The 12,309-nt window shown below is 45.2% G+C and overlaps 1 protein-coding gene across 2 annotated transcripts in view; it reads right to left on the reverse strand.

Annotated features, from left to right (window-relative positions):
- The window catches only part of PRKAR1B (protein kinase cAMP-dependent type I regulatory subunit beta), a 93,980-nt gene extending 82,765 nt beyond the window's left edge, over positions 1-11,215 (reverse strand). The window contains exons 1-3 of one of the 2 annotated variants that reach the window (XM_064673085.1): positions 11,016-11,215; positions 9,988-10,191; positions 442-612 (exon numbers count right to left, since the gene is read on the reverse strand). In XM_064673085.1, the coding sequence (XP_064529155.1) occupies positions 442-612; positions 9,988-10,164 (348 nt within the window). In that variant the 5' untranslated portion in view covers positions 10,165-10,191; positions 11,016-11,215. The remainder of the gene's footprint in view (positions 1-441; positions 613-9,987; positions 10,192-11,015) is intronic. The other variant, XM_064673084.1, reaches the window with a different exon arrangement.
- Positions 11,216-12,309: the final 1,094 nt, after the last annotated feature.

A 12,309-nucleotide genomic window follows, 5' to 3' on the forward strand; every position in this document is an offset into this window, starting at 1 on the left:
AATCTAAATGACTTAAGTTAGAAGAAAACTTGAGGTAGAATTGCGTTTGTTTGGGGTTTTTTTTTGGGGGGGGGAAGCAGGAAATTCAGCAATAAAAAAAGCTGCTCTCCAAAAGTGTGAGGTTCTGACCAAACTCAGAAGATGCTGAGGTCAGTGATTATCAAGGAAACAGCTGAGAAATACTGACACTGTTAGACAGGGAAACAGATGAGCAGCACATCTCAAAAAGGAAGGAACAGAAAATGCTGAAGCCCCATTGATGGTGAAAGCACTTAGTCAAGGATGCAGCAAAAGAACCTGAGTGTGAAGATGGTCAAGCCATGCCCATGATGGAGTGAGAACACACCCTACAGGCTGACCCGTGAGTCCAAATTATGAGCAAAATCTGAGCCACTGAATTGTGCTGTACCTCTCAGAACCAGAGAGATGGTGACACATTACCTTTCTGACGTAAGAAACAGCATCTTCCTCAGTGTACACTTCTGCACTGACCCCCCCTCTCCTGCGCCGGGCTTTGACCACTGGGTTGGGAGGAGGAGGGGAAATCTCATCATCATGAGAATCAGACTGGGAACTGGATTTCTGCCGAGCCAGTATTTGTTTGCATTCCTCCTGCAAGGCAAAAAGAGACAATAAAACATCTCTTACCCATGTAGCTCCCTTGTTGGATATACTCAGTTCACTCTTCTTTTATGACTATCAGCAAGCCCTTCACTTCTACGTTTGGATGACTGTCAATTCACACATGTGTACTGCTGGAGGAAAATGAAAAATTCCATGTGAGCAGCATTAATTACAGTGTGTGTACAGGTATCATCACTCCAGTACTTGACCTGTTCAACTCTTTCTTACACATAATGGAAACCAATGTATATAAACTGCAAGCATATTTTTGCAGCTACTCCTGGCTGAGAAAGCAAACCAACAAGCCTCTTTTGCTTACTCTCCAACAGCACAGCTGTTATTTTCTCAGTTGGCTTGTACATATCTTTGTCTCTTGTACAGATAACGTATCAGAAGTCACACCCCAATATATTAGATAGGTTTCTTCATCTTGCTCTGCTTTGCAAGCTTACTATCACCAGAAACAACAAAGATGCTCCCTACTCCAGAATTTCTGCCATATAACAGATTTACAATCAATGGGGTTACTTCCAAGCAAATAAGATCCAAGGTAGGCTCCAGAGGGCTATGAAAAATTATGGCTGGCCTAGCACCAGCTGGCCAATAGGGAGGTTATTCTCCAAATTTCATGCTCATGGAATGGGCAATAAAATAGGAAGGGGAATCCCTGTAGAGAAAGTAACAAGAGCAGGAAACAGTATAGAAAACCTCCAATAAAGGACATCAGAGTTGCAAGACTTTGTCAATTCATATGCTGCATTTGACGTCTAAAGAAGTGAGACAAACAAGATTACCCATAATTATAGTATTTTCCCAGAGCCCCATGTTCTACCCCTCAGCTTCCTGGGATTCAAGGGAAAGGAGTAAAATTCCCTTTGCATCTGTCAGCCAAAAGGAACAGGGGCCTGTGTGCTCAGACCCAGCCCACCTTCTCACCCCCTGGTGCCCCCTCAGCCTGACATTCTGTCCACAACACACCACAACAAACTGCCTTCACTACTTCATCAGTGCCTTTTTGGCTGGTTCATTCAAGTCTTGGCTGATCCTCCCTAAACTCAGAGGAGAACTGGAGATGGGATGGACCATATGTTCTGTTCTCAGCTTGTCTGATACAGGAAAGTAAAGGGCACATGAAGGAGACACACAAGCACTGTAAGAAGGCTCTCTGGTGCAGCAGCAGCCCAGTATTTTATTTGCTGTCATCTCCTACATAGCTGTGGGCAAAACCCACACCCTGATAGCCTCAGTGTTATGTTGATTGATGTACAAGTATCCACTTATCATCCAATGGCTCCCTGAGCAACTCCAACACTGCTCAGACAATTCAGATCAGCAGCATTGCAGGCTACCCAAAAGAAAACACAGCAATGCTGAGCTCTCTGTACACCCCATAAACCAACATTCCTCCGACAGGGGTGCCAGAACCTGGCCCCCATCTCACACAGCTGATTTCCAGTGAGACTTTCCAGTCAGAGCTAAGATATGGAGTCGATGGAGGAGGGAGCATCTGGGAGCACCAGCACTAGACAAGTGGCAGATTATCAACACAGCCAGTTGGTCTCACTGACAGAGGAAATGAGTTATCAGTAACTCATCAGGTATGACACCAGAAAACTGGCACAAGCTCACAATTTTTAAGCTTGCAAGAAAAAGAGATGATTAATATATGTTTTGCCATTGATGTTTACAAATGTCTGACAAATCCAGACATGCCACTTGTCTTTTCTGGTCTTATTCCACTTTCTTTCCTGACCATCACCTACATTGTCCCTCTCCTTAACCTAAGGAGCCTTTGACACCAGCCTTTGATGCACTATTTCTACTTGAATTAAATAACTGAACAGTATTTCCCATGCTGCATGACTCAAAGTAACAAGTCACACATTCTTGTTTTGAATAAGAGACTACTGAAATATTTAGGAGACAAGCTCAGAGATAAAAGGCAAAGGGCTGGCTAAAGCTCTGACTTTTCAAGATCCTGACCTGCCTCAAAAAGTACCAAGTTCTCTCTGAGATCAGTTGAGGTTTTTTAAATTGGGATTATAACATAACTCCCAGACCATAACACAATTGAGCTAAGTGCTGTAACCAGAAAAAAACAAAACAAAACAAAACAAAACAAAAATAAAAAAACAGGAAAAAAACTTGCCTTCCTATGTATTAAATCCTTACTGAAACTTTTTCATTTTACATTCAAATTTCAAATAGCAGCACTAGGTATGTAAAAAATGACTCATCTAGATTTCTCCTATCATGTAAGAACTGCAGGTCCTACTTAAGCATTCTATTAACTTCTTCCCTACACCTCTCTGACTGTCTCTCCTTAACTACAATCAGGCACTTGTAGAAACACAAATATTTCAAAAACAAACGTGTGCTATATATTATCATTGTATTTCATTTATCTCATGACTCAAAATGAAAGTTACAACTGAAGAATTTCAAATAACATTGCTGACTATTGCAGCTTAGGTATCTCTGGCACTGTTAACGTTTTCTTTATGTTAAATGAACACAATCAAATGCACCTTAGTCATAGGCTTAACTGAAAGGTAATGAAGACCTTTCTGAACAGTAGCAGCTGAAAGTACACTAAAAGGTTAAGTACAACAAGAGGGCAGCCAGTTAACTAATGGTATGCAGCACTCACATAGTTCTTTTTATACACAGTATATTTACTCAGAGAGAAGGGTAGTAGTTTGCCCCATTTGAATATCAAATACACACTTCCTTTTCAGTACACATTGCATAAAAGGCACTTCCAAGGAATTAATAAATAATACCTCCTCTGCCCCAGCACAGATTTATACACAAAAGAAAGCTCAGTGAGATAAAATTAATACTACAAAGCATGCTTTTAAACTTAAATACTTTTAGAAGCCCAAAAAGATATTAAAGGATTATAAAAGTGAGTTACTGTGTGATTCATTTCAAAAGGAAGTCTCTTCACTACAAACTCCTTTTACATAAACAGCAGACAGTTGACTGGCTGGCTTCTCCATACGTCGCTATTTGGAGTCTAGGTGGGATCCCCACTCCTGAACTAAAGCGTGCCTTTTGGAAATAAAAGTATGTGCTCTGTCCTGGGTTAAGCTTTCAGAGAGCCATCTTCCATATATCCTGGGGAAAAACTGCACAGATGCAGCCAATATTTTAAAGGAGGAATCAACTGTGTGAAGAACAGTTCTTCGAACACGGATCTTCAGACGCGGCTCGATGTGAATCCTTGTGTGGAACTCAATTTCAAGTAAACACCTCATCATCTTTTGTTGTCATGACAACAAGTGATAGCTCCCTCTCTCTCTCTTGTGATGGCACTGATAACTCACAACCATATTGCCCAGTTATGTCCACCTTAAAATGAGAAAGCACATGGAAGACACAACTGCAAGACAGAGTAATTGCCTTTGACCAAGTCTCTCTGAGCATCTTGTTCCCTTCACAGCAGTGCCTTCCCTGGCCTCAGTGGAGAAGCTCCTGACTTGTAGGGTCTGATCCAGACTGTGGTCCAGTGCCATTCTGGGTGACCTTGCTCAGATTTCAGCTGCAGCTGAGGACACAAGTCTCACGCTGTCCTGTGTCACATCTGTCAGCCCCAGTGGACATGTCATATATTTTAGGGAGCCTTAAGTGGCAGTAGAGGACCAGGTGTGCACCACTGACTGAAGCCCCCAGTGTCACTGCCACAGTCCAACACACCCCAAACCTATAAACCAATGCTGCTGTGTGGCAATAACTGTATTTCATATATCTGTAATCTAATCCCACTTCTGTTCAAACCATGTCACCAGTGACCAAAAACCTAGCTACAGCTCTGAAAAGTCTTTCCTAAATGACTTTTTTTTCCCCCCTCAAGCACACTCATAAAGTTTCCTGACTGACAGACATGGATTATCCACAGAAGATGTGCAGGATGTGCAGTTCATGCACAGGTAACTAATCTCTCTTTGCACTGGAACTGACCCAGAGGAAATGCTCTCAATCCAGGAAGGTTTCTAACACCCACCCACCACTCCTGGAGACTGACATGATGATTTATAGCAACCAATAAAAGCCAAAGGCAAAGTATTTCGCTTTGCTGGAAGCACAGGACTGACTGATGCCATCACTGAAAGCAGGAGAAATTTGGGAGGTCTTAATGTCCTTTCCAGTCTTATCTTTGCCACAAAGGACAATCTGTATGATCATTCAGCCTTGTCATCAGAGATTATTCACACAATCCCAACTATTTTTCCACTGTCTTCCCCACAGGATGTGCTGCCTTTTCCTCTACAGCATCTCTAAGAAATATCTTTAACATCCACTCCTCCCACTAATGTGTTTACCCACTCCATAGTTATCCACCACTTTGATTACTATTACTATATCCTCTGTGGCCTTTCTTCATCTCAGCTCATTCGTAATTTCACATCTAGATAAAATTCTTCTGCCAAAAATCCACCTACTCTATGACACTCACACTGCATCACTGACCTTCTGCAGACCCTTTACTGGCATCCTTTTACCTCCTACAATTTGTTAACACTTCTCGTCTTTCCCCCTCCCCAGTGTCTCCAGTATCTCAACCCATCACCACCTCTTCCCTACTTTCTTACCCTCGTCTCACAGTAGAGTAAGAGAGGTCACGTTCCAAAACACAGCCCCTGTTTTTGATACCTCTCACGCCCTGCCTGGGGCTGACTGCAGCAATCACAGAGGTCCCACCTGAGCCAATTTCCATCCAGCTCTTCCCAGTACTGATATAAGAGGAGAGGCAGGAGCAGAGGCTGCCCAAGCCTGCTCAGAAACACAGTCACACAGCAAGGGCAGCTGGTGCTCCCATCACTGTGCTTCCCCAGTGTCTCAGGTAGCTCAGGTACATTCCCTCACGCTTTACCCTCATTTCTGACCACCGAGCAGATACCACCCAACTGCTTTGCAAGCTTTGAAAGACACAAAGCTTGTGTCTTTGTGTTATTAGTCTTCATGAAACTGCTTAGATAATGCATTTTTTTCATATAGTTTTTCCTCCACAGGATTTTCCTTCCAATCCATAACCTCTCCCCAGCCTACCTGAAAGGAATGAGTTATACTTAGCATCATCACCTGTACTTATAAGAGCGAATTTTATTGGCTTGGACAGGTTCTGGTGGAAATTACTGACTGAAAAATTTCCTTTTGGGACAAAATGCAAACACTGAGAGAGAACACTGTCGCAGAAGAAAAGCCTAGTGCTCAAATTTTGGTGCTCGAATGCCTTTGGTTCTGAAACTCTTCATGATAAATAAATACCGCGTATTTTACTAACAGTGAGTGACTTTGTGGTTTACTACACCCTTTCTTTTCGATGCCAGTTCACAGCAAACCTGTCACTCAAGCGCCGGGCTGCAGTACTGGCTGACGCCGCCAGGAGGAGCTACGTGGGGCAGCGCAATGTATTTAATGACAGATGGTTCCGTCCAGGTTTTCCCAAAATTCTCTTTCCAGTGGTACCTTAGGACACGCAGCATCAGCCCGCATCCATAAAAACTGCCAATCCACCGCAATCCAAGACAATAATTTTATTAGAGCAAGATAGTATTTCCTGTATGTACTGAGGGCAACAGAGGGGACTTGGATAGAGCTCAGGTCCAGAAGGTACCAGCAAAGCCTGGCTCAGCCAGCACAGCCACTGCTCTGAAATACACTGCGTGCAAAATGGCTTCAGCAAAGCACCCAGCAATGCCTAAACATATCCTGCAGGTTCCTTCTGCCTCCCCTTGCTTTGTGCCATTTTCTTCATTAGTTCTACTCTTTATTCTAATTTTTTTTTCCTTCTGAACAGTCAAGCTTAGCCTGGCAAGACAACTCCACCTTTGATCATATAATCATGGCACTAAACAGCCTGACACCAATTAAAGTTTTGCAGTCTCAATATGGCTGAAAATATAAAGCTTTGCCTGTAACTTCTTAGTAATTAACTTTTTCTACATAAAGTAAGAACCAGAGACAAAATATGGCTTCCTTGTTTTTTCTGCTATGCCTTCTTTAGTCCTCAAGTAAACAGGACCTAATAACAGCTATTTAAATAATGCCACAATTTCTTAGCTAACATCTATTCCCACACTCTAAAAGAACCAACTAATGCCCCAAAGGGAAGGGCTTTCCTCACCCCATCCACCAACATGAAACTCTATACAGTCACAGAGAAACACAAAACAAATAATTTAAAGGAAACATGACAGTTTTTAAAATCTCAAGTATCTAAACTGTTTTCAATTTTTTTCTGTGCTCAAGGGCATGTTACAGATTTTTACAAAGTAGCTGTTAATGTGATCAGAGTAGATGTCATCTTGAAGTCTGTAGGTCACAACATATGAAAACTGACTTGCAAACTTCAATATATAGAAATATAGGCTGATTCCAAGCAATTACTGGCATCTTAAGACAAGCAGGTCCTGACAGTATTAAGTGAACTGAAAAATATCTATTAAAGTTCTACAACTATTTTCAGAGTTTCCATGTTTTTTTAATATTTTACTTGATACAAATAAGCTGCAAATTTAGAAAGGCATCGGGCATTTCTTTCTAACCTGGGCACTCTTCCAGCTGAAAGTGATGACCATGAAATCAAACATCAAACCTCATCTCCAGCACTTTTTTCCTAAGTATTTGTTCACATTCTCACTCTACAGCCCTCTCAGGCCATGTCCATACTGTGAAATAAAAGGGGCCCAGCCATGGGCCTGAGCACCAGCCCAAGACAGTCCACATCTCCCAGCCATCAGCTCATTCCCTGGCTCTGTTCTCAGCTGCTCCTACCGACTCCTGCCAAAACAAACCTGCTCCTAGACCTGTTAGACCTAAGAATTATGTTTGGGGCCAATCAGTGTCGTGGGGTCAGGGGTTAGTCCCTGACCCATTCTAATTTAGCAGCACAGATGTGGGCTGAAGGCAATGGACCCAACTCTGATGTCATCAGAAGTGAGGTGAAAAGCATTTATAATCCGGTCTGATCTTGCATTTCATAATAAATCTTGCTTTTATGAGTTGATTTTGTGAGATGGAGCTAAGAATTAGCAAAATGAAATACACTTTTTTTTTAAATTCACCTCTGAGGTAGCTCCAGTATATTGCTGTGGATCAAGCTCTTCATATTTTCCACGAGTTCCTTTTTTAACCACTCGAAAAATATCCTACACTTCATCTCCGAAGTGCCCACATGATTTTTTGACAGATAAACTGTTATTCTACTGCTCTCTTCAGTGGAACGTGTTGTCTGTTTTAATGAGTTTGGAAAAAAAGCCCAAAATACCACACTTGGGTGGAAAATGCATGACTTTGTTTAGAAAATAATGCTTAAACCCAAAGATTTTCATTCCTCTCCCTGCACAGGATCAAAACTAAAGGAGCTAATAGCAAATTTGCCATATTGGTATTGCTCACTTACATACAAAAATCTAATTAACAATTGCTAAATTAACAATTCCATTATGATTCTTCAAACTAGCTGCATATGACTAGTGTATAAAAACAGGATAAAACTCACTGAAAGAATTTCTCTATCTTTACAAGCCTTCCTTCAACTGGTATTATGCAACCAACCAAGTCAAAATATTATTCTGCAGCAGAAAATGCTCCACAGTGCAATTCATCCCAAGAAAGCCCTCAGAGATGGTTGGACAAGGAAGTCAAACTGTTGCAGGAACAAGAATTACAGTTCAGGAAACCTCCAGGAGCAGCCTAAAGCCTTCAGGCTCAGCAGGCTTAGCCCCCCAGGCTGCTCTAGAGAGGCAGTGCCAGGATTGTTTCCTCCCACAGTAACTATGATATTCTCTGCATTTGATGCCTTGAGACTGGTTGTTTCTAAATCATCTCCTTCCATTTTGAGACAAGTGATATCCATCAGCTTCTGTGTTTGCATCCTGATTGATGTCCTACAGCGTTCTGGTATCCGCTGTTCTTTGGGAAATAATAGGAGATTAAATGAAAAAATATAGAATTTCTCAGTGGTAGGAACTGCCTTCCTGCTTCAATTCTGTGTACTGTGTCTAGATCAGTGAAGCCAAACTCCCCTAGTACAATTCCTCTAGCTATGGAGCATATTCCAAAATACTACAGCATATTTTAACTCCTTTTTTTTTTTCAAAGATGGTGCTTATCCTTCTCTTCTGGAAGTCCAAAACTGCACTCATTATGATGGATAAGAACTCATAACACAATAAAGTAAATTCAACAGTTTTGACTCTCTCTAAATGGGTCTTGGCTGTCAGAATTTTAGAATATGCAGAATTAAGAGATTGCTTCTTTTTAATAACAAGCATTACAATTAAAAACCATCTTGTACTTCCTACCCCTCTCTGATGTCACAGGCATTCTTACTGGGCTGACACCACAATGGGTTCTTTTAAAACTGCATGAATTTGGCATATACTCACCTATACAGAAATGTGTCTGAAAAGCAGACAGTGAGATGTTTAAAATGCTTTACATCATTGGTAATATACCAGCTTTATGTATTAGTCACTGTTTATTATTGTTCTTACTCTATCCTTATAAAATTCTGCCTCTTGAAGGAAGAAACTACATAAAACTTATCTCTTAAGCCTACAAACTTTAGATGTTTCCTTCAAAAAAAAGCAAACAATCCTCTTCTTAAACTAAGTATATGAATAAATTCTCTGGCAGGCTGAGGACTTGTATAGCCAACAACTTGCCCTGTGCTCCCATTTATTTCTGGATGAATCTCATCCCCAGGGAAAAGCTGTGCTCACAGAACATGCTCTTCCTGCAAAGACTCCCATAGGCTTTAGTAAGAATTTGTCTGGGAATGTTCTAAAATGTTTCCCCCTCTACGGCACTTAAGACAGTCACAGTAAGTGAGGTCTCTCTGAATGCATCCCTTGTCAGAGAATCCTGGGATAAGTACTGCAGGTGGGAGGGAGCAGTGAAATTAAATAGCAAACTGTTTTAATGATTTTCAAAACTGGCTGGTTCCCCGATTTTGTTCAGTTTTAGAGGAAGGGAAAATCGCATCACCTGACACTGGAATAAACAGGGCACAACGTGTTTTGTGCCCACAGGAAGGTTCTTCCCACAGATGAAAGTTCAGGATACCACATATCACAACACAAAGTATGATCATAACAATTTGGGTCATTTTTAACAAGTGCAGTTTGATGAGGAATTATAATATTGCACAGAAAATTCTAAACAATAGCCAATATTACATTAGACATCAGCAAATGAAGGGTTGGGTTTCTTTTCTTCTAACAGTCTACTTTTTCACAGTTTCATGATAACTGAAAATTTGAAAGAAAAAGTGTACCAAAATATTGGAAACTCTTTAAACAATCTTTTCCAGTTTAAAAATGGAAAATGGAAAGCCACCTGAAAACCACTGACCTTTTCTAATTTTTCAAAGTGTTCTCTGAGGAACTTCATGGGTCGGTCTGGCTTTGCTATGCAAAGGTTTACAATGCACTCTTTTAAAATCTGTTGGATGTTGTGTTTCTGAACATAGAGTTCACATCCCTTCAGGCTCTCATCTTCTTCCACATTGCAGGAAGCAGCAGCAGCCATCTTCAGGCTTGTAAACAGAAAACAGACCTAGGTAAGAAAATGGTGCAAGAAAGAGATAAGAGACAGTTCCCAAATTCTTTGTCAGAGAGATCTGAAGGAGCAAAGACATTTTTAACATTGCCTGATGCCTATTCAAGAGCAATTGAATCTGAACGTTTTAATGTTCTAGGGTTGTATGTGGAAACGCTGAAGTGTGTCATCTTTGTAAGATCAACATCCCAGTAAGTACAAAAACAGGATTTTAACTCCTAAACAGCGATCAATCTCCGAGGGAAAAAAAATCCAGTGCAATTAACCCCACGAGGCCAGGAGTTTCAAAGACAGCTGTTAAATGATGGCGTAAAGCCTTGTTTTTCTATCCCCATGGGAACTGTCAGCAGAAGCCCAGCTTTCCCATAGAGGGATTTTCGGTCAATTTCAGCATCTCCCCCTTTCCCAGCGAGCGACCCTTCCCGGCCCCGGGGGAGCTGGGGAGGATCGGGCAGAGCCCCCCAAAAAGGGAATTGAGCCCCCCAAAGGGAAGTGAACCCCCCAAGAGGAAGTTTGGTGACTGGGGGGAGAACAACCCCAAACCCCTCTTTATTTCCACCAGCGCGGATATGACCGCTCTGTTACGAGCTCAAAACCTCGAGGGCAGCTTTACCGCGGCCCCAGCCGCCCCTGCCCGGGCTGGTGGGTCCCGGGGGGCGGCCGGGGCTGTGCGGGGCTGTGCGGGGCAGGCCGCGGGAAGCGCTCCGGGCCCGGCCGGGCGGTCCCCGCGGCAGCGCATCCCCCGCGCCCGGCGGGGCGGACCGGCCGCCCCTGCCCCTGCCCCGCCGCCGGGCCCCGGGAGCGCAGGGGCCGGTAAATACCTGGTGTCCGGAGCCGGCGGAGCGGCGGCGCCTCCTCTGTCCTTCCCGGCGCTGGAGGCGGAGGAAGGGGCTCCCCCGCCGGTATCCGCACTGCAGCCGCCGCCTCCCCCGCTCCTGCCCGCCCGCCCGGGGCCGCGGGGCGCCGCGGGGACCCTCCTCCCGCTCCCGCACAAAGGCTCCGGCCCCGCCGACGCCGCTCGCCCGCAGGAAGTGCCGCCGCCGTCACTCACGGGCGGGCGCGGCTTCGCCACCGCCTCCGCCGAGAGGCGGCACGGACCGCACCGACCCGCTCTGCACCGCTCCGGACCGCACCGACCCGCTCTGCACCGCTCCGGACCGCACCGACCCGTTCTGCACCGCACCGACCCGCTCCGACCCGTTCTGCACCGCTCCGGACCGCACCGACCCGCTCTGCACCGTTCCGGACCGCACCGACCCGCTCTGCACCGCTCCGGACCGCACCGACCCGCTCTGCACCGTTCCGGACCGCACCGACCCGCTCTGCACCGCTCCAGACCGCACCGACCCGTTCTGCACCGCACCGACCCGCTCCGACCCGTTCTGCACCGCTCCGGACCGCACCGACCCGCTCCGCACCGACCTGCTCCGCACCGCACCGACCCCTCTGTACCGACCCTCTCTGCACCGCTCCGCTCCGCACTGACCCGTTCTGCACCGCTCCGACCTGCTCCGCTCCGAACGGGCACACAGCGGGCATGGCAGGGCCTGGCCTGGCTGCCTGAGGCCAAACTGGTCAGGGAGGTGCCCCGGCCATGAAGTTCAGGCTGGCCACGATGGACAATGGTCTGGCCAGGAATGATGGGTCCGGCCACCAAGGACAGCCTGTATGTGAAAGGTGGCCTGTCCATGGTGGACAACTTGGCCATGAAGAACAACACTCTGTCCACGAAACATGGCCTGGCCAGGAAGGATGAGCCTGGTTGCAAAGGACAGCCTGGACGTGAAAGGTGTCCAGCCATGCAGGACAACTTGGCCATGAAGGTCTGTCACAAAGAACAGTACAGGTGTGAAAGGTGGCCAGAGTGTGAAGAACAGGCATGGCCAGGAAGGACAACAGCCTGGTCATGAAATGTAGGCTGGCCAGGAAGGGTGGTCTGGCTACAGGGGACAGCCTGGCCATGAAAGGTGGCCTGAGCATGGAGGAGGATGGGCTGCCCATGAAGGACAACCTGGCCACAAAGGACAACAGCCTGGCCAGGAAGGACAGGCTATTGAATGGAGGCAGGAGCGTGGCATGTGAGCCACCAGCCCTTCTGCACCCACGGCTCGGGAA

Source organism: Pseudopipra pipra, chromosome 16 (genome assembly GCF_036250125.1).
Source record: "Pseudopipra pipra isolate bDixPip1 chromosome 16, bDixPip1.hap1, whole genome shotgun sequence".
NCBI classification, from domain to species: domain Eukaryota; kingdom Metazoa; phylum Chordata; class Aves; order Passeriformes; family Pipridae; genus Pseudopipra; species Pseudopipra pipra.